This window comes from Plectropomus leopardus, chromosome 4 (assembly GCF_008729295.1).
Source record: "Plectropomus leopardus isolate mb chromosome 4, YSFRI_Pleo_2.0, whole genome shotgun sequence".
Classification (NCBI taxonomy): Eukaryota; Metazoa; Chordata; class Actinopteri; order Perciformes; family Serranidae; genus Plectropomus; species Plectropomus leopardus.
Window position 1 is genome coordinate 28,137,523 of NC_056466.1, and position 27,926 is coordinate 28,165,448.

A 27,926-nucleotide genomic window follows, 5' to 3' on the forward strand; every position below is an offset into this window, starting at 1 on the left:
CCCTACTTCTGATGTATTTCCTGTAATTGCCAAGAGTGCCCCATAAGCAGTTAAGACCGCCAGTGCATGGAGGATTTAGAACCACTAATGAAGTCAAACTTTCACTCACCTTAATAGGTGGCCCCCACTCACTTGAAATACAGTCAGATGCTTTTTCATATTTTATTTTCAGTTAAAGTTTAACATTCAGCCATACAGAATCACAATTACAATAATAATAATAGAATAATTTGACAGAATAAAGGGTTGGACTTCAAAATAAAACCTCTTTCTGCCGCATTCTAAGGCAGAGCAATATCCATCTCTAGTCTAGAATTACATTCCTTCAGCTTTTAGGATAAACTGCTCAGCAAGCAGGCAATGAGTTCAGATGACTGGCAGGATGGGAAACTTGAAACATGGGTAAGGCAAGTCCAGAGCTATAATTGGAGGGGACGGTTGGCGAAGTCACACAGCACTGAGGCCAACATGTCACAGAATTGGAGACAGCGGGAGATGAGGGAGGTGGAGTGGTCCTCGCTTTGACAGCATGCTCAGAGAGTTGCATCATGTTTTGGGTCGTTTTATGTCATGGAGGTGGAAATAGCAGCCTCATGCACTATAACAATAGAGATGCATGAAGCATCACAATTTGTCTATTTGCACAATATATCTACAATGTCTGTATGTGATATCTTATATCTAAGCCTCTTTATGACAAGTTTAGATCACTGCCTTCAGACTGCTTTTTAAAGGTCAACTGTGTAAGATTTCGAAGAATTTAGTGGCATCTAGCTGTGTGTATTGCAGAGAGCCACCATCTGAAATGTATCCTGGTCAGAATTCCTTTAGTGTTCGTTGTTCAGAAGGTTTTTGCCAAGAGATGAATTATCTGTAGTGGTTTCTTCCTCTCCAAAACTAACAGAGCTGGAGATTTAAACTTTAAAACACTGAATAAAGCAGTTTTTTTGTTACAAATCAGTGTTTCATAGACGTTGTGTGTCTGCTTGAAGAGGGGCTGCTAACTAAAATATTATTGGCCCTATCTGGAGCTATTCTTTTGGTGTGTCCATACTGGGCCACTGTAGAAACATGGCGGTGCAATGTGGCAGACTCTATGGATGAGGACCCGTTCCCTATTTAGATATTAACAGCTTATTCTAAGGTAATGAAGAATATTATTTTCAGGAGATTATAAATGAAGGAAACATACTTCATGTGTTATATTCCGTGTCTGCTAATATATCCCCATAAATCCAACACACTGGACATTTTATTGAATTTTGGTGAAGTATTCATACTAGAAGGCAAAGGAAACCTTCCATCAATAAAATACAACAATAATTGTCTATATTAACAAATAATGCTCCAGGAAAATTTCCCAGAAGCTACCAAACTTCTTTTTTTTTCCCTCTCTCGGGGTACATGCACCCAAACTGCCTTACTCATTGTAAGTACAGAAGTGAAATAGATTCCGGCTAAGATATTCACTTGGCCAATTCCTATAAATTATTAATACAACACTGGACCTACTAGAGAGTGGTGAACATAAAAAAATCCGCAGAGGTCTCTTCCTTTTCAACATAAACAGACCAGGTTTTTAAACTGGTAAAAAGCACTGAATAAAGCGGGTCACATTAAAATTAATTGTGGTTTTCTGATGCTGTTTGTACTTAAACACAAACTGCCCTATCTAGAGCCGTTCCCTGTGTGGGTATAAACAGCCCATTCTGAGGTTAACGAAAATACAGTTTTTTTTTCAGATAATTATTTGCTAAAAGAACATACTTATTGTATTTGATTTTTGCCAATTTATTCCATAAATCCTACACACTGAACCTTTAATAAGCAGAATAAAATGTGATGTACAAGTTAGGATAAGTTGAAACCATCTTTGAATTTATTTTTCTATTATTAATTGGTTTATTCATTTATTTGTATAACCAAAGACTGGTATTTCTTAGCACTTTCTCATAATTACCATTAAGTTAAATGTGTTCAGGTATCCAGTGTTCATACTTGTTTGTCATTCCCTAATCCAGCTTACTGTAGGAACTCAGTGGACGGACTGTGGTACAGCTACGATGACAGCAGCGTAGACTTGGTGCCAGAAGAGGAAGTTTGTACCAGAGGAGCCTACATCCTGTTCTACCAGAGACGCAACACCATTCCTCCGTGGTCGGCCAGTTGCTCTGTCAGAGGTATGTTTTCAGATGACCTGCAAATGGGAACACATATGTGATTTAATGGGTAAAAACAACATAAAAGTGTGGGACAGAAATGTTTTAATTAATGTATTCATAACACATACTTCTCATGTGTTTCCTGAGCTATCTTCAAGCTGCATTTAAGAGGGCTGCTTGGCACCGTGTTTAAACCTGCTGATTTGAAGTTCACCATTTTTGTTTAATATCCAGCAGTCATGTGAGTAACAGTTTGGACATTGTACCAGCGAAGGCTATTTTTCCAGTCCTGCTCTATACACATTTGTATTTTGAAAGTGTTGTGTACACCACTATAAAAAAATGTAATCTCCTCTCACAAAAGCTTGATTGAGAGCAGTCAAATGGCTAAGTGGACTGCCCTAACATTTTGAATAATGTACCCTCGTGAATTTAGATTGTAGAAAGTGTACAAATAGATGTTGTTTTGTTGGTTTTTTTTCTGAGGAGAACAATAATCTGTACAATAGTTCAACCAGACTGAAATTTGAAAAGGCAGAAAGAGACAAAGATTACTTCAAGCAACAGTTAAATACAAATGGGAGAAATCAACAGGCAGTTACTACTGAGTGGACTGCAGAGGGCCCAAAGAAAATCAAGCTCCTGAAATATTTAGTGCCCAATGTCACTGAAGTGGTTCAATAATGATGGAGGGTCACTTTGGCTTTTCTGGACTGGAAAACAAATATTAAGTAGAAGGGTATTTGGGGGAAACAAGGTTTCAACTGTTTTCTCCTTTGTAATGCAACACTGTGGGGACATCGACTAAATGGAAGGTTTAATCATTTAAATCCTCTTCTTTTTGGGCCAGTGTGTAAGTAATACATTTTTTAATAGCCTGTATAGATAGCATCTCTTTGAAGTGCTTTTATTGAGTGTCTGTGTCACTGCAGATGAGGACAAGGGACCAGTTGCATCACTGGGTTTGCCTGCTGCATGACCACGCTGTAAAACTTAAAAAACATACTTCAGGAACAGAAAGGCAAACAACGTTGAATAATGTGCCTGCGCCTGGGAGACTGTTGCTAAGTTTGGTTGATGCTAGAAAGAATTTACCTCGTGTTAGATCATGGTTTTAATAATAATTCAAATTCAAAACACTAATGCTAATCATAAGCAGTTTTACAGCATTTATTATGAAAACAGTAACCATTTCATCCCTACTGTATAGTGCTTTGGAATAACTAGAGATTTTTAAAGGAACACTACACTGTGTTCTCTGAGGTTCAAAGCATGCATGGCCTGTTTCCAGTTAAAATGTACTACTGGGCTACTGCAGAAACAAGACAGTGCAGCATTGCGGTCTCCGTTGACGAAGACCTGCTCCCTGTGTAGATACGCAGAGCTCATTTGAAGGACACAAAAACACAAGGATTCCTATTTTTAGGTTAATATACACCAATGATATAACATTTGTTATATTATATTCCATCTCTGCCAGTATATATCCCTAAATTGTACAAATTGGACCTTTAACTGTATTCATATTTCACAATAAATAATTCAGACTATAAGACACACTGTAAAAATAAGTTATTTGTTTAAACTTAAAAAAAGGCTAGTGTCCACGCAGCCTTAAAATTTTAAGTTTACTGAATTCAAGGAGACAAGTTGAGGTAATTTTGTATTGATTCAGCTTCTAAACTAAAACATTTAAGGCAGCCTGGATATTAACTTTGTAAAACCAATTTTACAGTGCAAAGAAAACTTTTTATGAATAAAATACAACTGAAGTTGCACTTAAATGATGAGCAATGCTCCAGGAAAATGTACTTGAAGCTACCAAACTTCTTTTTATTTTTAATCTTGATTTTTCCTCTTTCAGGGTACATGCATCCAAACCACCTTACTTGTGTGTACAGGAATACAATAGAGCCACAAAACATTTACTCAGCCAGTTCCTATAGAATACAAAAACAGGACATGACACAATGGAGATGAGTGAACTTGAAAAGACATTTGTTTACCACATCAGTATCTACTTCATAAAGGCTCATTATGAACTGTCAAGTGTCCTCTTAGTAATGCCCGCTTCGCTGATTTTCCCCCTTTGTGAGTTGCTATGATACAAATTCAGAGTTATGCTGCGTCAAAAACAAAATGGCAATAACCTTGTTTTAGCAGTTTGAGACAGACAAATACCCTAAAGGATTCTCACTGTACACTCACTCTCAGCGGCCATACATAATATATCAATACATCTTAAATCACTTAAAATATTAAATCAAGTGATAAATCTTTAAATGTTGACAAATATTGGGAAGAAAACTCAAGAGAGTTTATTGTATCAATTTTCTGCTTTCAGACTACAATAGAGCTCCTAGGTCATTGTGTCTCTGCTTGTTTCATGTACTTTCCAATACTTAGTGTTCTCTGTAGCAGCTGTTATAGACCCACACTCCACAGGGTAGTTGGAACTCTTTGCAACAGAGTTTCTCAACACCATTCGTCATTGTGACAAAGATTTTTGGCTTCAATAACAAAAAATACCTCCCTGGAAATAACTTTTACAGCAGCCTACAATTACCTCTATGACAACCCCACAGTGTATATTTATAAAGGCCAAGCAATGTCAGATAAGTGCTTAAAGGCACAATGGGGAGAGCAGCTAAAAAAATACATTTAACTGTGTGACTGTAGGCAAACTTCAGATTTGTGTGATCCCATGACTTTTTATTCCACACCTGTTGGATTTTCAGTCAAAAGCCTCATTAAATCCTTCCCTCGACAATCACAAAGACAACTACCAGGCTGTAGGATCTAACACACCTCCACGCATGTTGTTATAGATCATAGGGTTTTTTAGATGTGACACTATTCATCCCTCGCTGTGCTTCCATACCTAGATGTGACAAACGTAGAACGAATTTTAAAGGAATTTTTAAAAATCAAAAAAACATCCATGCTGTTCAGGGTCGTAGGAGGACTTGGAGCCTGCAGTCTGGCCTCCAGCCTGTTACTGGGTACTGAGTGCCTTGCATCGACCCAGTGCTGTATGACGTTTCAGAAAAATTCGTGTAGAGAGGAAAAACAATTCTATTCAATTCCAAAACACTTTATTCGTCCCTATGGGGCAATTTGTAAGGCACGCAGAGCAGTAAGGTAAAAAAAAAAACTATACATAACGACAATGACCTAAAAGACAATAAAAAAAACAATAATTTAAGATGCAACAAATTATAAGCTGTAAAGAGAACTGAGGACACAGTACAACAGTGATGTTTATTAAGGATGATGTGGAGACTATAGAATGTTTTGATCAATGGTGAGACCTAGTCTACACAGAAACAGGTATATTTGAAAACTTTTGAAACCTTTGTCCTCAAAAAATTCCCTTCCAAATGAACACACAAAACAAAACTGAAGGGCTGTCAAAAGCATGCCAAAACAACAGGAGTTAGGTTAGGAGGAGATATAACTGTAACCCTTAAGCCATGCAAACAAGAGGAACATGTTAGCCAATCGGGAGCCTGAAAAAAAAAGCTGCTGGCGGGAGGCTACCTGGAGTGCAGCACCTTTTGATACCTCAGTATAATGAGAGAACAGCTGTACATTTATGTGTAAACATCAGTGTACCCACAATCAAAAAACAAGTCATGGAATTTCACAATCGCGTCCTCCATGCCTGGATAAGTCTAGGAATTAGGAAAAACCCTTGCTCATGTTATGCACTGTGAATGGTCATGGAAATTTTGTTATAAAAGTCATGGAAAAGTTTTGAAATTTGTCCATAAAACTGAAACTCTGAAACATGTACAGCATTGCCCAAAATGTTGCCTCATTTGTGACGCATATAGGAGAAAAACATAGGAGACATCTCACTCTCTAACATTACAAGCCAAAAACAACATCAACGCCCAAAACTCTGTTTCTGAAAATCTTCTACCTGAACCAAGTTGTAGAAAAGATCCATTTTCAGTTACCTACAAATTGGTTTGCGTGTGAATGAAAGGCCAAAAATCTAAGTCTTCAGATATACTTACGTGTACATGTAGACAAGGCCTAAGTCATCGTCTGATGTTAAAGGTCAGAAAATATGGAACATTATTAACTGGCCTTGTCTGCTCAGTGGAGGGCATGCCCATGCCGATACTACAAATGTCAGAAGGCTTCCACAGGACGAAGGTATCAGCCTTTATCATAATGAATTGTCCTTCCCTTCCACTATAACCCTAAACCCTAACCCCAAAGGCATGCAAAGAAGCTTCTGGTCAATCAAGAGTCTGGAAAAAAAGCTATCATCAAAAGGCTACCTAGCACAGTGAATTTCGTAGCACATTCTTACACCTCTAATCCTCAGTGTAGTGACAGAATATCTGTATATTTATGTATCAACATCAGGGTTCCCACAATCATTAAAAACCTGGAACAGTCATGGAATTTTATAGTCTCATTTTCCAGTCAGGGAATTAGTCAAATCCTTGAAAGTGTTGGGAAAGTCATTGAATTTGGTTGTGTGTAATAAAATTGTTACATGAATCTTCCATGGATAACCTTCCATGAAATATAACAATGTTTTTATTTTCTATAGCTGTTGACATGATGTAGCTCTAACATGCATGGACACGTGACGTTTTGTTTACCATCCCTTCATTTTCTCTAGTCTCTCCCTCCATGTATGACAGCTGGTGGGAATTATATTTGATCACAGTATTAGTTTTAGTAATGGCATGGAAGGGGACAAGAAAAATAATGTGACAGTGTGATTTCACATATATTCATATCCATGCCTCACCACTACTTTTAAATTGTACTGCATTTTTTAGATGAAGCAATAGACATGAGCAGCCTTAGGGAGCTTTACTGCTTCGTTTTCACAAACTGCTTGCTGTAGTTATATAATAAACAATCAGAGTAAAGTATACTATACGTTTCTGTTCATGTTATACGTTGTGAATGCTCATGGGAAATTTATTACAGGTCCTTAAAAAAGTTGTGTCATTTCGTAAAAAGTTCTGATAGCACTATTTTTGCCCACCATTGCACAAAATCCTCTTTTGAGATGCACATAGGAGAGAAACATAGGAGAAAACGCTGCACACTTTGACATTAAAAGCCAAGAATAACATCAACGCTCAAGTCTCTGTCTCTGGATATCTTCTACCTTGACGTAGTGTTGCAAAAGATCTGTTTTCGGTAACATGAAATGCTGTTTGTGCATACACGAAAGGCCAAAATACATAGAAAAAGATATATAAATATACCTGTGTATGTGTGGGTAAGGCCTAAGTCACTACCTGATAGTAAAGGTCAGGGAATATGTAACATTATTAACTGGCCTTGTCTGCTCAGTGGAGGGCATGCCCATACCGATACTACAAATGTCAGAAGGCTTCCTTTTGACAAAGGTATCAACCTTTGTCATTATGAACTGTCCTGTCTTTTCACTATATCAATGCCTGTCAGAAAAGTCTCTTTTTCACCTGCTGTTTGGAACTGCACACATTTTCTCCACATCATGCACTCCCCCTGCATTCAAAATGTCAAGCCTAGTAGAGTGTGTCTTTATTTGCACCCACTTCAGGTGGATAAAATCAATGTTACAACAAGTCTAGATGTAAAATATTAAAGACAAAATGTGAAGTGCACTGGGCCGCTATCTGTTCACTCTACACAACTCAGTCATACCCCAAAACAAACAACCATGGACACACCATGGCATGCAATCCCTGTGTGGGTGTGTGTCTACTGTGTGGATGTCCAACAACAAACACTCAGTTGAAATGAGTCAGCTTGAGTGGTTGAAACAGCCCAGAGTGAAGGTTTGGAAGAATCCGATATGCATTAATTCAGGAAAAGGCAGGAGTACTCAGGTACTGTTTTTTCCCTACTCGACATGGTAAAATGTGGAACTAAACCTTTTAGGTTCACAGTATGTTTATACCCACTCTCTCTCCTCAGTGCGCAGTTCCTTCCATTTACATATAAAGTAGAGATACATCTAAGGCAGGATTGAGGCAAATGGAGCATTATTTCCCAGCCTAGCATTGTTTTGACCCAACGTCAGACACTCTTAAAACGTATAGTTTGTTCCCCTGTTGATGGATTTGTCACTGGCCTCTTCCCAATAGTGTAGTTGACAGAGCCTCAGATGCCTTGAAAACCTTTTTCTCCATCAGGTACAAACAACCGGCTCCTACATGAACACAAGAGATTCGAGTTTTTCATGTAATTTTGTCAGAGATAGCCGTGGAGACATTATGTTTGCCAGTAGTTCATCTGTCCTATTCTTGCGAACAAAATATCTCAAGAGGAATTTCTTGAAATTTGGTACAAATGTCCACTTGGACTAAACAGGAACTGATAAGATATTGGTGGTCATAGGTAAAAGTTCAAGGTCATTGTGATCTGTCTGTCTCATTCTCGTGAACACAAAATCTCAAAAACGCCTAAAAGGAATTTTTTCAAATTTGGCACAAATGTCCACTTTTAGTCAAGGTTAAGCTGATTGCATTTTGATGGTCAAAGGTCAAGGCCAGTGTTATCTTGTGTCTGTCTCATTCTCATAAACACAATATCTACAGAAGGTCTCAGGGAATTTCCTCAAGTTTGGCACAAACATCCAATTGGAATCAAAAATGACCTGATTAGAATTTGGGGATCAAAGGTCAAGGTCACTTTTTAAAGCCATTTTCTGGTCATTCTATACACAAAACAAAAAGTGAAAAAAGGAACACAAACTAACTAAAACATAAAACATCAACAAAACAAAACAAAAAACCCAGTACTTCCAGTACTAAATGATCTGTTGGTACATAGAATCACCAGACATTCACAAACCATCTCGATAAAGAGATAAAGATAACTGGCTAATTAATGTCTCAAATATGAACAGCCAACTCACTTTCTGTGCATCTACTATATTTACAAAATCAATACCCCCTCTCCTCATCCCACCAAACAAAGAACTGCACAGTCCACAATGAAAAGGACAGCAGAAAACAAAATTGCTTTCATTTTTTGTGTCATTTTGCCAGCATAATGAACACTTTTCTTCTTGGAGAATATATTACTTTCCAGTTTCAACTGTTAGAATTGAATGCAGGATCTCAGTTAAACATATAAAACTTTATTTACAACATAATTATTCATAGCATATTGTCTTGGCAAACACAGAGTATACGCAAACCAATATTGAACTTTTTATTTTAAAAAAAAGGCTCACTGAACACAGAGTTGGGAAACCATCTGCATACATCTTTAGACCAAGAACCAATAATTACTTTGCCCCAGATAAATATTTGTATCACTGATCTGCTTTCATCCATAACAAGTAACTGATTCCATAACCAAGCTATAAATATCTTCCAACAAACCTCACATGAAGAGAAAATATTTAATGGCACTGTTTTTCACAAATTTACATGTGGACATATTTCTAAGGTCTTTTAACCCTGGCAGTATAACCAAATGCAGGACACACACAAGCTTCAAACAGTTTTGAATATTTTTGGAAAGTTTTATCTTTTAAATTTCAGCTTTGACCAAAGATGCCTACCAGAGCTCTACCTACTGATTCAGCAAAAAATGCAACACCAAGTTTATCAACACATTAAGCTATTTGACACAAAGTGCTGCAAGCATGCATAATAGACTGCTAGAGATTAGTGGAATATAAAAACCTATTCAATTATTTTTGCGACTCACTTTTTAAAAACTTTTTTTTTTTTTACTCCAGACTTTTCAGAGAGACACTTCTTTTTCTAAAAAATGTAATCCAACACCAGTGCTGTGGACACTTAAACTTTTGTGCTTGACACAGTTTGATGCTGAAAGACCTATTATTGTGAAACTCTTGGTGGGCATGTGTTGCGTTTGCCATTATTTCCCCCACTATACTACTCTTTGTTCCTTCCTTTCCTGAAGAGATGACTCACAGAAATGCAGAAATATCAGACAATTCACAGCTCTCCATGAGGGAAAGAACAGGACAGATACAAGGCAGCAGTAAAAACAGCTTCAAAAGCTCAATGCTAAGTCTAAAAAGTCAAACTAATTTGGAGGAATAGGCTCTCCCACTCTCCCCGAAGCTGAAGTGCTCTTACCGAGGACAGAAGACACTGTGAAAAGAAAATTTCATTTTTGCTTTTGGAACAAAATGTACACTTGTGGACATATTAAACTTAGAGGGGAAAATTGTGATATAGTAACTTCATCAGTGCACATAGAATATATTTTCTGTTTCCTATCTGCATCCTTTGTGTTTCTGTAGTCTGACGTTTACTCTCCCTTTAAAGCCTTCTCAAGATTTTTATGGAGGAGAAAAACAGGAATGACGCATTAAAGGGACTGGAGCACTTTAGTGATGGCGAACCTCTATTGATTTCAGGTTACTGGTTGGAGAATAAAGGATAAGGAAGCCAGGAGGCACAAATGACAAAAGTATTGATTTTTTTTTACATTGTGGGAAAATGGACAAAAACATGTTTAAGCACTGGTGCTGGCACTGTTATCCTCAGTTAACCTAACTCAGAACAGCAGGCAAAGAGCCATGTCTTCCACTCTACCTTATGTACCTTTTCCAGAACTGGCACAATGTCATTTTTTATAACACATTTATAGCTAATAACCTCTGTAATATGTAATAATTGCAGAGGCTCATCTGCAAACTAGATCCTGAACAATTCTGCCAGTCTATAATTTTTCAGGTACAAATTTCAGTGCAAATTACCTACCAAACTGGCAAAATGGATTTGGAATTGTATTCAGATTTTCTGATTACTCATTTCTGCCTCCCCAGTGAAAAGTTGCAGAGGCTGCATAAGCAATTATAAATGAATTTGACAGCATTTTGAGTGTAGGAGACTCATCTACACAGAGACCTTCTTATTGTTTAACCAGCATTAAAAAGAAAAATTAAAGGAAGTTGACACTGAACAGCTCTGCTAGTGCTGCTGCGAAGGGTTTCTGTGTTTGTTGAGTGGAGTTACAAATGTCAGTACATTTGAGCAAAATACCAAATTTGCTTATTCTGTGCGAATGTAATGCACAAAACACAGCTCCTCAGGAAATACTAGTGCAGTGCAAATAGGGCTTAAGCTGCAAGAGGTGTAAAACGTTTTTGTGGATACAAATGGAAAACATTTTCCCCAAATTATATATATATAAGAAACATGGTTAATATATATATATATATATATATATATGTTTCCGGTACCCTCCTTGTTTGGATGCAAGATTTGTTCCACATGAAGGAAGTGTTTTTTTTACATAGTGGTGTTAATGCATTTAGTTTATTAAGGATTTAAATAATCACTCTACCACAGCTCCCTGTCTAATAAAACTTAGTGGTTAGCAGTGGTCTCAGTGGGTGTTTTTGTGCATACAAAATTCAGTAATCTAACTTTATATTAAATTAGAACTTTCACTTGGGGATGAAGTGTTTGTCTGAAGGGGAAGTCAACTGATTTTATGCATTGAGTTTAGGAGTACTACTGCATTTTTTTGGCTCCAGAGCTGTAACAGGTGTTTGACATTGCCTCCAGCGATGTCAAACATCATTTGGGGGTTGAAGACTACAAGTTTAAAAATGAAAATATTTGGGGGATGAGGAGTTGAAAGAAGGTAGTTTACCAGACCTCTGTAGAAGCTCTTCATTTTCGCTTAAGGCTAGCAGCCTGAAGGCACATTAGCCACTATTTGCATAATGCACCCAAAACTCTTATGGATGTGTAAAGAGAAGTGGATACAGTATTGGAGTTCAGAGGCCTGTGCATTACTACGAAAGTTGCTCAGTGGCACGTGGTGCTAAAAAAAAGTCTGACTTCCTTGGTATAAAATTAATTGGCTCTTCCTCATCGTTGAGCCCATTGAGCAAGTGCACTAGATACTGTCGCTGGCGTAGCAGCTATCTTCCTGCTTAGCTCTTCACTAACTTGAATGGGAATACAATGCTGTGACTGTGAAGCTCTTCTTAGACTGCGGGGGTGCGTGCTGAATCAAATATGCTAGTTATATCGCGGCTTTTTTCAAGTGTGATATATATACTATGACTTTATCACAAACATCGAGTGTAAATTGTCTTGTTTTTTGTGTCCAAGCTGAATCCAGCCATGTTCAGGAGTGCTGTATCGGTGTTCTTTCATGGTTCATGTTCCTCCTCTGATCCTTCTTTTAACTCTGTGTTTCTCACAGGATCCACAAGTTCATCAGTGTCAGACCATTGGCTAATCCGGCTAACTGGAGACAGTAAAAGAGGCAGTCTGGTTTCTCGATCTTCCACCACCTGCCCATCTTCCTTACCTGACTCGCCCGAGTCTCCAGTCTTCCTTGAAAATGGTTCTAAAGAGGAAAAAGGTAAAAAGCCACACTCAGTTTTTGTCCTAATCAGTTTAAGTATCTTATTGGTTGTTTATTCTAAGATTAATACAGTGCAAAGATCTTGCATTTAAATGTAAAAACTAAAACTTTTTCCTCTTTACATTAACTGTAGGGGGTTTTGAGAGCAGGCCATTTATCAGGGGTCTCCAGGGTCGCAGCGTGAGCATGAGAGCCCCCAGTAAGACCAAGGACACTCTGAGCAAAGTGCTTCCCCTGCGCTGGTCCCTTGGTTCAAAGGACAGACGGAAACCTGATCCAGTGCCTCCACCTGTCCAAGACCCTGCCCCCGTGGAGCTGGTACAATACTTGGAATCTGGCCGGCGGCCTCGCTGCACAAAGGATCCAATAGTAACATTGATGAGCGAACCACGTGCCACAAAGGAAGCTCCTGAGGGCAGGGCAGCAACCAACGTCCGATCTTCTAGTGTCGGGAGCTTAAGTTGTATGAGTAAGGCAGGAGATGAGCTGCCACCTGAGTCTTCACAAATCCCGGAGGGCCAGAGGAGGCCATCAGATAAGACAGCCAGCTTGAGACGCCGGAAGGGGAGCCAGACAAGAGATGAGAGCAACACAAATATCAGCAGTAGCTTTAGCAGTAACACACTCACCAGGAGGAAGGAGGCCAGGAAGCAGAGCTCCTCCAAAGCTTCCCAGGATACTACTGGGACAAAAAGGAGTGCTGGAATTCAGCCCAGCTACAGCACTCCTAGTCTCCAAGAAGGGACCCTTAGAAGACAAAAAGGGGACAGGGCTGATAGGGAACACGGTGCACATGAAGGAAACTCTAAGACCAAGAAAGGAGAAGTTGCCAAGAGCCATGAGGGACTGCTCTCCTTCTTTAAAGGTAACTTCCTGAAGAAGGACTCGAGGAAGTCCAAGGAGGGTGAGTCAGGGAGAGAGGGAGGTGATGAAGGAGGCAGAAGGACACTCTCTAAACTGTCACTGTCCAACGGAGCAGCAGGAGGAGCAACCGGGATGGAAGGAGGCAAGTCTAATGGCTCGAGCCATCTGGGAGATGATCTGCCAAACGGGAAGGTTGGACGAACCGCGGCGGACATTAAACGCTCCCAAAGCTCCTCCAACATCCCAACCAAAGCAGAGCAGAGCATGCGTAGGACAGCGTCTTTGCATCGTAATGGGATGTCCACAGCACCATCCCGCAGCCTGACAACAGAAAAGCCGTCTTACGGCACCCTGCAGAGGACTCGCTACAGCACAACCTCGCTGGGACGCAAAAGGACAGTCCCCGAGTCCAGCTTCTGACATATTCAACACATCCACACACACACACACACACACACACTCACAAAGCCTTTTATCTGTCATGAAGTGAATGACGTCCAATCTTTGAGATCAAAGCAATAGAGCTCGACTCACAATGGTGCGCCTTTTTGTCCGCGGAAAATGAAACGGCTCAAGTGGCCTGCACCATGGAGTTTAGAGAAATGAAGGGTCTGTTAATGCTGGGATATAAAGAGCAGAATGAAATAATGGGACCTGTCCGTCAGATGTCAGAGGGAGTCCATTTTTATTCTGTTTTTAAAATGACTTAACACAAGTGCCTGAGCAACTAATATGCAGTTTAGACCAATGAGTTTGTCAGTTTAGCACATGAAGCACGAAAATTACATGCACATACAAGCAAATTATCCACATTTGTGTCTTACTGCTGTAGTGTGGGTGTCGGGATTCATCTCTTCATTTTTTTTTATTCTCATGGTCATTTGCTTCAAATCAAGACACGCTGATTGTGTTCATTTTTAAGAATGTAATGTGTCCACTTGATTCACGGCAGTGCTTCGAGGCTACAGTTTTCTGATTAACATCAATTACTCATCTATAATCCCTCGTTCAATGGTTTTAAACACAAAGCAGTGTTTTTATAAAGCATTGACTTGTCCTCATTTGAACCAGACTGCAGCTGTTTATTCCATGTAAAACCTGCGGAAAAAAGACCAGGAGCTCTAACTGTTACTCCTACACAGCTTGTACTGCAGGGTCAGAGTGGTAATCTGTGGAATCACTGACCTGGGTCTTAGTCTTTATTTGGCTAAGATGCCAGAACCAGTTATATTTTATAACTGCGCCTGATTAACGTAACTGTGGGGGAAGGATATTTAGAAAATACATTTGTCCCCTGTGAAGATTGATGGTAATGCAATATTCACTCCTTAGCAAATGTTTCACATCTTTTATATAGCACCAGTTAACCATATTGAATGCATTCCATGGGATCTTATTTTCCTCTTCTATTTTGGTGTTGCCACTTTATTTTTTATAGTGAATGATTTCCTGTGTTTTCCATTAACTTCATCAGCTGTCAGGAAGCATTTAGCTGTATGCTATATGAAAGCAGTGACCCCAATTAGCACAGCAAGAGGGTGTGATTTTTTTCCTCCTAACTCAAAACAAAAAGTGGCTGCATCACATGCTGTTCTATTGAAGCTGTAATTACAGCCGTCAAACAAAAAAACTCCTTTTTCTTTGATTGTGAGAATTTTTTTTAATCATATTCTGACATTCACTGCTGTCGATTTTTGCAAGCAGTCTTCACAGAGCTGGAAATATTCTAGTCTAATATTGACCACATTTGACCACTTATTGCAAGGAAAAGTACTGCACGAAACACCAATATGGATGCAAAAATCGTTTAATTCATTTAATTATCCCCAGACTGAACAATCTATTATATAGATGTCTTGCCTAAATGTCTAAATTTAGACTTTTCTTCTCAAGAAATGAGGTGAAACACAGTGCACATTTTTAGATGTATTTCATTTTTATATATGCATTTACTGTGGGTTAAAGAGCTGCCAACACTCACTGTGACATGTCAAAGAAGATTCTTCTCAGTGTCTTGTTTGTACACCTGCTTGGAGCACAATGCAGCCCTTTATACTGCAGTCATACAAAAATCTAACAAATGCTAACCACACTAGAAGACTTTGAAAATACTATTGAAAGACTAAAGATTGACGCCTTCTCACATCTAAAGACAGTGAGAGTACTTTGTCACACAGTCTACAATTTTGCAAAGACTGGGAATCTTGCAAGGTCACGGTTTGCAAGATGACAGTTAGAATCCATTTGATATTATTTCCCATCCTGCTCCTGGTGGTAAATATTACACCAAACTCCCTTTAAGAAATATGACACTAAAAATTCCTTCCATGTCTGCAAAAACACATAAAGCTAAAAACACAAGATAAAAGGCATCCTATGTTGACAGTATTCTTGTCAATTGTGCTTCAATATAATCTAAAAAGATAATCTGTATATGTGTAAAAACTTTACAGTTTTGGCTTTTGGGGGGATTTAAAATTTAAGATTTTTCCCTGACATAGGTGGTGGATCAGATACATGCTTTAACTAAACATGGACTCTTGATTTACTCCACAACTCTAACACAGACAACTAAGACTTGTTTGTATTCCTGAGCCTTCTGGCAGTTCCCTTGATGTTTATTGTCTACCTGATTTGCTGCCTCTTGTTTGGTGCTGTAGAGAGCACACCTGTTTCAGTATTTGCAATGTTAAAAACCTCCAAATATATTGAACAGATATGAATTTCAGAATGTCACAACAAGAGAAAGACTGACTTAAGGCAGTTCAGAGTTTAACAAACACATTACACCGAATGATGGAGATCACAGGTGCATGCAGTAGTTGAAGTAAAATACTCATGATTTAATTCCAAACTTGGGAATTAGTTAGCAACACTAAAATTGCATTAAAAAGTCATTAATGCCGGTGGCTGCCATAAATGCACCATCAATAGTATTGCCCCTTTGACACTAAACTAATCCCATGGATTAGACGATTGATTTTCGTTTTTTCATAGATCTTGCATCTTCATTTTGAAAGTACATCATGCAACAGTGAAAAACTATTAAATGTTAAGTACAAACATCTAAATAATAATCTTTTCGACAGGTTTTCATTAATAATTTCCCACTAAATGCAAACTTAAAACGGAAATACATATAACAATGTGTCTTACAATTCACTCTATTTCTTTGTTCCATTTGTTTTTAATTTATGCATTTAAATCTTTCATACTCATCAGCAAGAACTCGAATTTTGCACTTGTTTTGTCAATCCGGTATAATGAAGGTTTTGCTGGGCATGGTTCTTTTCACAGCTTGGAGTATTATGATAAATGATGGTGGTGTTTATGTCCCATGAAGTTAATTTATACTTTGTAGGATTTACTCTTAGGGCACATGCAGGCATATATTATTTAATTCAGTATAATCTGTTGTAATTATGGTTAATTGTACTTTGCTTCCTTTTTCCCAGAATGAACATGCTTCACATTTAAATAGGCAGTTGTTCACTTGTTTCTAATACTCAGTACAATTAATGTACACTCTCGGGGACTAAGCAGCTTCAGCCAGAGTCCCCTTGCTTGCATAACTGCTGGAGGAAAGCAGAGCATTAATTTCATTTTCCTGCACGGCACCTCCCCAGCCCCTGCATTAATTAAAATGGGTGACTTCCTTGTCATAAGTGTGCTTCAAATTCTGATCGTGCTAGAAGTGTGTAAGCGGCCAGCTGGATGACCTCATCCGCTGCCGCAGAGATGTTTCAATGTTGTATGTGCACAGAAATTTCCCATGATGCCTTCTCAGACTACACATGTATGCCCCCTTGTTGATATTTGCACATTGCTGAGAATTTAATTTGCACTTTACACATTTGGGAATCTCTTGAGTAAATAACAATACTGCTTATGCTGAATAGGATTCTCAAACTGAATGACACTGGTGTTTAAAACTCAGTCATCCTTGGGGCAGTTTACCATCGGGGTTAGGTGGAAAAATAAGCGCAATATGTTTGTTTTTAAGGTGGGGTAGCTGCATTTATTCACTTCTCACCTACACTAAACACTGTTGGTGAAGATCATCACTCATCCAGGTCACGGTAATTCTAGGTGCTAAATTGTAGGCAAGTGGACTCGCTTGAGTTCCTTGAAGACGTTTCACCTCTTTTCCAAGAAGCTTTTTCGGTTTGAACTGTGTGCGTGAGTGAGTGTTCATTGTCTAGGACTACTGCGATAGACTTCAGACGCTGTGCTGTAGCCGTGCTGTGGCCATAACATGGCACTGATGGACCCGCTGGAATTTAGCAGTAACCGTGCGTACCCACCAAACGCGATGAAAATTATTTCATCGCGCCTCAAATGAAATCGCGCCGGACGCTCCAGTTTTGATGCTCGTACAAAAACCCCAAAATGGGACTCGACGCGCGACGACATCGCGCCGCGCGTCGAGCCCGCCCAAACAACAACATTTCTTCCGCCATTTCATTCTCTCGTTGACCATGCCTGAGATAACCACGATCGCCGCTGCACTGCACCTGCTCTGGAGAAGTTCCCAGCGTCGTCTGCGGGCTAGGCGCCGACGTCGGTTCTGGGTGCATGCTACCCTACGGAGGCGGCTTGAGCTCGGCGAGTTCCACCGTCTCCTGCAACAAGGGACAGGAACTGTCGTACAGCTCTGGGTGAGCGGTGACGGCGACGATAAGCTGCTCCTCCATTGTTTCTGGCGGTTTGATTAGATTTTGCGAGGGAACACCAGGACGTCCATACGTCAGCACGTCGATGACGATCTCAATAGGCTGTCGCGGCGCGTCTTCACGCGACGACGCCGCAAAAGTTCAATTATTTCAACCCGAGCGTTGGACGCGACGCGAATTTCGCGTCCAACGCGTCCAAACGCGCCGCGAATTTCGCGTCCAACGCGCCGTGCAATCACGTCCATCGCGTCGCCGGGCAAAATGAGGCGTCAAATCGCGTCTTTGCATTGACTTTGTATGTAATCTTGAGGCGCGATCATTTTTAATCGCTTTTGGTGGGTACACACCGTATGACTCCCAACCAGTCAGTTAGAGCTGGAGATGCTCTCTTGGATGAGAGGTGAAATGTCTTCAAGAAAGTCAAGTAAGTCCAGTTGCCTACGATTCAGCATCTAGAACTTAACACATTTGAGAATTAATTCTTACGTAGGTGATAATTGAAAAGATACTAAATAAAAGTGTACACTGTCAGAAAGAACTTTTCATTTTAACCTTCATAAAAAAGTTAATTTCCAGGCTGCTTTATAATTTTAAGTTGAATCTGAGATGTCTGAATCTGAATCTGAGAGGACAAGTTGAGGTAATTTCGTAATGATTCAACTTGTTGTCTTAAATCTAGTCAGCCCAGACCCTAACTTCAAATTCAAACAAAAAGTTGTTTTGTGTAGAATATAGTAAAAGCACCGTATTGGCTTCAGAACTAGCTGTGTATAACTGAGCAGTCAACATATTTTTATGGTGTATTTAGCCCAATAATTAAGCTGGACATTGTAGAGGACATTGAATAAGCCCCAGTCTTTTGCAAGCCTTCCTTCAGTGAGAAGGATTTTTTTTTTAATGTAATTTACAGGTTCAGGAAAAAAGCACTCAGCACTGTCTGAACACTATTCCCACAGCCTTTTATTGTTTAGTCTTTGAAACCACAAGTTCTCTTAGCCTTGAAACCTGAAAAACCCATATGCAGTACATTTCCAAATGACTGAATATAAGGTAAAAGGTACAAGGTAGATTTATTTGTCATTTTTGTTAAATGTGGTTTAAGAAGAAATGGCTTTAAACTGGCTTTATAGTAGATATAATATGGTGTACACTTCTAATTTATTTTCCTGTGAGTTCAGTTGACTCTCATTTAAGCTTTGTATCAAGGTGTGTCAACCCACATTTGAGATTAGAACAAACTCATTTGTTTGCAGCTATGTAAAGAGACTAAACTCTGCCAGATCGTGGAGTAGAACATCTGAATGCTTTTTCAAAAAGTACTGACACATGAATATAACAGTTTTATGCTTTTGTTTTCTGTTTTCAAAAGCGTCACATCAACCTTAGAAATATCCACTGACTCTAACCAAGAAATAAAACCACATAAACTCTATTGGCAAGACTGACAAACTCAATGCACAAATAAAACCTGAGAAGTTTAAAGTTTAAATTGTTGCAAAGGCTGTATTTTGTTCAAGGCTTATCACAATGCCTCAGTTTGAGCTCTCATTAAAGGTGCTGTATACAATAGTTGGGGCATTAATTCGCGGCAAAGAACTATTTGCTAAGTGAAGATATAGTGAAGTTATAGCATAGAGAGCAGAGATTGAAGTCATGCTATCTTGATACAATGTGAAATTTGAGTGAACTATGTGTGATTTTACAGTATGTCCTCACCATGTTTCTTTTCCTAAACCTAACCATAGTAACAATTTTTGCCTAAATCTAACCTCTGTTACTGTTTGTTAATTATCTAACTATACGTTAAGGACAAAATGTGATTCGTGGGGCGCTAATTCATATGATATCATTTGTGCTATTGTGCATGCATTTTTGTAGGATATCATATGAGCTGTTATATGAGAATGCTTTGCACTTCTTGTAAATATAGGTATGAGCAGGATTAAAACAGTTAACTCTGTAAGCACTGTTGCCATCGTTAGCATTTTTCACGATGTTAGCACCGTTGACTGCTAGCCACTGGCCCTCCAGGTTGACCGCGGACAACCTGAATCAGACTCTGAATCGCAGGAATGCTCTGAATGGCGTATAGAGCTCCTTCAATAATACTCCACAAAATGCTGAAGTATCAAAATTAAGCGTTTCTAGTTTGTTGGGAAGCATTTTTAATATAAGCTAAAATCAGAGTCAAACTGTATTATGGGAGCCAGTTTTCTATGCAGAGCATCACCCTATATTTCATTTTGTCATTGTTTTACTTCCACTTTAAATATCTAAACATAGTTTTTCATGTTTCTGCCAAGGGGACAAACTGCTTTTTATTAACAAAGACATTGTAGATCACTACATCCAGGCAATGACACACTGAATGCTTTATTTCAGAGGTGAAGGTTTGGTATCACATTGTGCTCGTCATTTCTTTCATTTTAGGAGATGTTTTGGAAAGACTCTGCTTTCCCCACTACACAAATTACTACTGTCAGAGTGAAAGTTTGAATTCCCTCAACCTCCAGCTTCATCCTCATGCTCACTTCATAAGAGCACAAAGTTTTTTTTAAAAAATAGGTATCTAATGTTTCTAATCATATCTTGCCCAAAGCCAAAAAGCTTGTGTTGTCAAGTAATTAATTTTCTTGCAAATTAGCTTTTCTTTAAAAAGTGCTTTTTTTCTCAGAAACTTTCTATTTCTCCAACAAATTAGTAAAAAGTATTTATTATGTTGTCATAAGTGGGAATTCAGCTGTACTAAAACATATATTGAACAGTGTATCTGAACTAGCTGACTCACACACAACCCCTGCAAGAACATTCACCAATTTCCCCCCCTAGCATTTTCAGTAAGCTGTAATTTATTGAGACAGACTCATTAAACTAAGCAATAATAGTTGAAGTTTGATTCATTAGTGTTGGTCCTTTGCACAAGTTTTGACTCTGAAGTGCTTTTTGACAGAACTTGTTCTTTGAGCCGATGCATTTGTGAGTTAAAGATAAGACAAAGTTAAGTACGGCCGCTTTTGTTCTCCAGACAAAAACAACACCATAAACATTAAAACCCCACAATCAGATGCTTAGTTTTCCACTTGAAATGTCAAGAGGGGATCGATGGTGGCTTTGTTTGACATTGGCTGCTGTTTTGTTTCTCAGTTTATGAGGCAGACACAACCATTCACTTACACAAAAGCAAAAACAGGCAGACACCACCATAATCACACGGTTGTTAGCTTGAGATTTGCACTCTAAAGAGCTAAGCATCCTTCAATTAACATTTCTGTAATGACAGCTGTGTATTAAACAAAATAATAGCTACATAAACAATCCGATGCCCATATTGAAATTGTTTGCAAAGAAAAATATTTTATATTTTATTTTATTCATTTGGAATGAAAAAGTCTTAAAACTTGCAGAATAGTTTATTCAACTTTTATATCCAAGCAATGTTTATGTTATAATGGTTTTAATTAGCACATGCTTTTTACAAATCAGCGGCGAAAATTGCCCATCTCTATCTCTTTAGTAAATTTCCCTGAGCTACTGCTATATCTAGTAGAAATCCAAGGTTAGAGTGTCTTCCCTACCAGTCAGAGGTAGCAGATAATCACTGATACAGAATGAAATGTATTCATAGTAAAATATGATTTATTTGACGGATTGATGCTAAAGAAGAATTGAGTTTATATCGGGACAAAAAGTCTGTATTGCGTTATAGATGTTTAAGTTTGGTTCTGTTTTCCTTTGCATGGCTCAATCCACATGTGGCCACACACACAATGTTTACTCTGCCAAACTGAGCACTTCTGTGTTAACACTTTTTTTGTGAAATGTAGAAATGAAGATGTTTTTATATGCAATTTTTCTACATTTATATTAAAAGAAATCAATCTGTATATATTTGTGGGTACACACAGAACTGTGTGCAGGTGTGTGTGTGTGTGAGAGAGAGAGAGAGAGGAAGACAGAGTGAATAATTAAGTGTACTATCATTGACAGTCAACCTGTAGGGTGAGGTGATTTGGGGAAAAAATGCCAAGTTATACAGTTGAACTCACATGCAATGTATTCATTGTTTTGCATAAGGATGTAACAAGTATGCTTTCACTGTAAAACAACAGTTTCTGCCTGACCGCTGTACATGATGATATGCTGTTTTATTTTTCAATACAACAAATAAATAAGGTATTATTTATGAATATAGCTCTCAGTCAACACATTTTTATGATATTATGAATACTGCATTATTTTCTAATTCATATAGAATTACTGAAAATGAATGTCACTTGTGTTTGAAGGATGTTTTACTTGGGTTAATCAAATGATGAACAAGCAGATAGCAAAAAAACGAACCAAAAAAACAATATCAGTGAGTTTTGGTGTGACTGTAGAAACCAGACAAGCAAATTTATAAGTGGTCCACTTCTGAAGTAAAGTATACTTCAAAAGTGGACTGAAGTGTACTTGAGTTTTCTTAGACTGTACTTATCCATCTTAGCCTGAACAATTATTTGATTAATCGCTTTGTTGATTCACACAAAATGAATTCATCATTATTTAAGTCATTTTTCAAGCGGATTACAGCCTCTTAAATTTAAAGGTTTCTTGTTTTGCTCAGTTATTAACCTCTGGGCTTCAGAACTTAATTTAGTTTCTAACAAGTTATTCTAAGAAATATCTGGGGGGTTGTGGAAAATGCAGTAGTAATTTTTCACTATTTTCTGACATTTTTTAGTCAAAATGATTCATTCAAGATGATGATTGCCATATCAAACCTGCAATGGTTGATTTTTTCATCCGCTTGGAGGCAGCTGAAATAAGCTTGAATGTAACATTGACTTATCATCGCTTTTTAAGAAGTGTTTCACAATGGCCAATATGGTCTTTTTGTGAAACTGGGCTATCTATGACATTGGTGCTACATGACCAGAGAAAAAAGGGCTGTGGCATTCAATTTTGCTCGAAAACCTACATCTACCAGAATGCACTGTGCCGCACTGAACTACTAAATGCTCCCTCTGGTAGGTGATGCAATGTGAGCTAAAGAAACAATATGGCAGCTGATTGATTATACGTGATCTTGAATTTCAGGTACAGTAAGTTGAAATATGTGTTTGAAAATATTTGAGGTGAGAAATAGATAAGATAGTAAGAGAATCTTGGTTTTTGTATGATCAGCACTGCTCAGTTTTACGTTTAGTTTTCAGTTTTTTCAGCCTCCATTTTTACAATACAGTTTATAAATCCTTGTGTTCCAACCTAATGGGACACTAAAATATGGTTCTGCGCTGATAAGATGAACATAAGTTCACCAGTTAATTTGCACATACTACCCACAATGTTTTGAAACAAAGCTGCTTTAAAATCTTCAAAGTATCCCTCTAAGTCCACATGGTGAACATGTTAGCTTAACAGTTACACATTCAGCAATTACAGAGCAATATCAGCATTCATTTAGAGTCATGTCTCTCATCACCTGAGCCCAATATTCTCTCTTTCTTTCAGCTTTTTGGTCTCCACCACCTACTGAGGAAAAGGTTGGACTCTTCATCTGCATATAGCAGCTGAAGAGTTAAACATGTCCATCTGATGTTTGGTGCTGATCGGGTAGTGTGCAGTCAGTTTTTATAGCTTTTCATTTAAACAACTGCCTACTGCATCCAAAAACGACATGATGAGAGTGAACTTAAACAGTAAAGTTGCAAAAGCTAAAGAAAAATCCTGGGTTTTCTGTGTGTAGCCTGTTATCTTGTGGATGTCGTTTGGGGGGTGTTCTTTCATATGTAGTCTAAATCCTGTTTTATTTTGTAGGTTCCGTCTTCATGTGTCATGTCGTATTTCACTTCCTGTCTTTGTGTGTCAGACCCAGCCTGATTAGTTTCACCTGCCTGTCACTAAGTCCTGCGTACTACTCACCTGCTCTCACTGCCCAGATTAGTGTCTTCTGCTTTTACCTGCCCAGTTCCTTTGACTTTGTCAGATCATGTTTCCTTCTGGTTTCCCTGCTTTCTTGGATTTTCCTGTTGAGTGTTCCTGCCTGTCACCTGCCCATCTGTATGCACCTCATCTGCCTGTGAGTCTGTTTCTTGCAGTTATACTTTCTCTTTATTAAAATCCACCTGCCTGCTGTCCTGCATTTGGGTCCTACCTGCCTGTGCAGCAAGCAGTAACAAAAGCTGCGTAAAGCCAAGGGGAGCTGCAGATTCAGTCAGTAACTTGCTTTACATTGTCACTTTGATTTTATAAATACATCAATTCTAACTGCTTTTATAATTAAAAAGAATTGTTAGTTGCAGCCATAACTTAATTACTTTCCACCACGGGTTAAAGATGCAGTAACACAATGAAGGGAAGCTTGAAGGCGGCCTATCAGCAACTTGGCAGCTGAGTATTTTGGCTTCGTTTTTGGCAGAGGAAACTGCAGCCAATAAACCCTTGAAACCTGGAGCAACATCAGTTTCTCTTAAGCTGCTTTCAGATGAATTTCAAGTATTTAAACTGTTTAACCCTGTGTAAAATGGTGTAATTCTTTCAAAAGCATGGGGGGCAAAAGGCAACAACCAACTTAATAAGAAATATTTCACAAATTGCTAGAAATTAGTAGATTTAGAAAATGATTTCTAAAAAGCTAGGAGTAAATGTTCAGGGTTAATCAAAAAAATCAAAATAATATTTATAATTATCATAATTAAATGTTTAAAAATATGTTTCAGAAATATTTATACGTTTCCTGGTCATTTCCATTTTTTATTTATTTATTTACTGAGTTCCTGCTAATTTTTGGGTCAGTTCTTCTTTTATTGCTCATTGCGCTCTTCCCATGTTTGAAAACCAAACTAATTATGCCAATTTGCTCAGCTTTCAAAGGGTTAAACCAGTTCATGTTTCAGATGTCTTCCATCTATTTATTTTTTGGGATACAGGGAGTCTCAAGAAGTCATGCAGGAACAACAAGGATGTAGAAAATGGAACCCTCTACTTCTGCAATATATAATTTTCACCTGGTGAGAATAGCACCGCTTCTGCAGGTACAGACATGCTCTGCTCAGTTCAGCTGAGGAAAACTGCCCAGCAGAAGCTAATAGCATTTTTTTCTGAGTTGTATTGAGGTCAGCCCCACAACATTTTTTCTTTTTTTCTTTTTTTTTTATTAAAAGTTTTTCTGTGAGTTTGCGTTTGTGGTCAAGAGCTGCTGTCATTGTTAGTTTCTTTCTTTTTGGATCAAATCTAAATGTGTCACATCCAAGCCCCACTTTGGGTCCCTCCAGTCAGTGAGTATTAACTGCAGAGAGATGGTGATAAAAGAAGCAGTTTTCCAACAAAGTCATATTTTGCTGATATCTAATGAACATTTTGTTCATAATCTCTCTACTAATTCACGAAGGCTCGAGAGAGTTAAGAGTGCTTTTGCCTGACTTCACTCATGACCTCTGGCATGGGCTGCCATGAGTGCTTTTGCGATACCCCCCCCATGAGGACTGAACAAACATTACAAGGCCTTTTAAAGTTTATACAATTGCAAAATTATAAATGCTCAAGTCCTAAAACTCCAAGATTTGCTTGTTCACTTTCTGTATTTCTCCTGCTGGGATTTCAGCCAGTGAGAAAGGCAAAGAGGATGTGGCTGTCTGGGATGATGGAGAGGATGAGGCTGGGGATGTGTCTCAGTGGGGGATACCAGCAGCTTCTGTTAAGCCTAACCTCTCATGTTTCCTGTCTTTTCTCATCATCCCCCTGCTTTCACCATGGAAGGGTACTTATCCAAAGACATAGGTTGGACATGTCCTTTACATTTCAGGCTGGAAAAACAGCATACCATGAAACTAGCTCTCTGGACTTAGAATTTGCAACCAAATTATTCCAATTTAACAGGCCGAATTGTATTCAACTTACCAAACATGATATTCCAGAAATCATCTAATGTAATACTGAAGACTAATACTGTCTGATGATCATCTGATGAGCTAATCTGAGTGGCACAAAGGTTATGCTCTTTGTGGCACACAGTGTTTCCCAGAAATTAAGTAGATTATTATGGTACATCTTTGCAGAATCTCAGCAAGTCCACCGTCCTACCACCTAAAAACATCTGGGCCTGATATTGTATGATCCACTGCAAGATAGAAATGACTTTGTCATTACAGGCTGTTTTGCCCCAGTGCTTTGCCACGCCCCCTACGTGTCTGATACTGACACACAAGGCACATTTTAGCATCTGTATGAGACACAAAGGTGCTGCTGGGTGAAATACGTAACACATGATGAACATTATGAAATGGTTACAGTTAGGTCTAAGGTACAAATCTATTTTGTTAGCTTCAGTAAAAAAAAAAAAAAAAAATCTTTTTTTTTTCCTTCTTTTGCTCTAATATATATATATACATTTTTTATGGTGTTTTGGCTAGACTTAATGTGATGTAAATACTGTTAAAACTTCAAGTAAAAGTCTAGTCCCAATTAAACAGCCAGTACCATTTACTCATTTTTGACAAATAAAGGTCTGCCTCATATACAGTTCATTTTTGTAGAAGGTATTTAACGATAACATTTTTTTATGTTTTCTGGTAGCTTAAATATTTCATTAACTCCCTGGATTAGCCCATTGCCAGCTCATGTGTCTCAACATCTTCCTTTGCATAAAATGTTTAATTTTCTGGAGCACTGAGGCACGTCAAAACAGGGAAATAGAAAAAGGAAGCTCTGCAGTCAACAATAGCAGGAGCTAATGTGTGTTGCTCTTTACGCAGGCCAAGTAAACACTGCACTACTCTGCTTCACCCAAAGTGACCTTGATGATTTTGAGAAAGCAAGTGGTGAAGACGGTTGTGGGGGGGGGGGGTTAAATAGAGTGAGCAGACAAAGGAATGTCCTGACAGTGCTGACAAGGTGATCATCAGTGACCATTTGAGGGGTCACAAAGTCAAATCAGCTTTACTGATATATAACAATATTTCACCATATCTCCCCAAAAAGGAGCCAGAAATGTCCAGAGAGGAGCCTCCTGAAGCTCCAATTGCAGACATACCTCTCTGAGCCTGACAAGAGCTGCAGTGACAGCAAATGGATGCTGCACCCATTTGGTGATGAGGCAGCAGCAGGGGGTCAATGTTTGAAATGTCGGAAGACTCCTGCCAGAGCGACGTATGAAGCACACCCCTTTATGAAGTTCTGGATGGGTTGTCAGGTGCAGAGCTTGCAGCTGCAAAGGTAATAAAAAGTCTAAATGAAAGCTTTTGCAAAAATATGACATCTTTGGCAACTTTACCTCTGAAAGTGCACACTCCAGTAACTAAACAACAATACAGGGGAAGGCTGAACTCATAGCATGAGATTGTGGCTCAGAATTTTCAAAATATTTCTCCAGAGCTCATACAGATGGTCCCTAGTAGAGCTGGCTTTATTTCAAGAATTGGACACCAGAACTGGTATTCTTACAGCATGGGTGTATTATGAGACAATTTGGCCCTGGGCACAGATTTTTTTTCAAAATGATGCTCCACTAAATGATTGATTTGGTCCTTTATGGTAAAGGTAGTGATGCTAAGATACTAAATTCACAATTTTCATGAAATAAAGAAGCACAAAAATAGTCAGTGTTGTCACTACCATATAATTCATGTTATTCCATTATATATTTGGTGGGAAAAATTGATTGAAATTGAATGTGATTTTTTTTTCACAAGTTTTAAGATGTTTTTAAGGCAGTGTAATGGTTGTTTGTTTTGAACTGTATTGATCATACTCTCAACATCATTTTAAAAGAGGGCATGCACTCAATGAAATCTCGAGATTAAAAAAAGGTTGAATGAATGAAAAAATATCTAGAATAAATACATGGAAGTAATATTAGTACTACTAATTCCACGTTTACAAATTGATATATGTTGGTGAAGTAACATGT

At 38.5% G+C, this 27,926-nt stretch overlaps 1 protein-coding gene across 1 annotated transcript in view; it reads left to right on the plus strand.

Annotated features, from left to right (window-relative positions):
- Positions 1 to 17,655, plus strand: part of usp43a (ubiquitin specific peptidase 43a) — a 155,030-nt gene extending 137,375 nt beyond the window's left edge. Inside the window, exons 14-16 of the mRNA XM_042485616.1 lie at positions 2,022 to 2,180; positions 12,336 to 12,497; positions 12,634 to 17,655. Of these exons, the coding sequence (XP_042341550.1) occupies positions 2,022 to 2,180; positions 12,336 to 12,497; positions 12,634 to 13,784 (1,472 nt within the window). The 3' untranslated portion in view covers positions 13,785 to 17,655. The remainder of the gene's footprint in view (positions 1 to 2,021; positions 2,181 to 12,335; positions 12,498 to 12,633) is intronic.
- Positions 17,656 to 27,926: the final 10,271 nt, after the last annotated feature.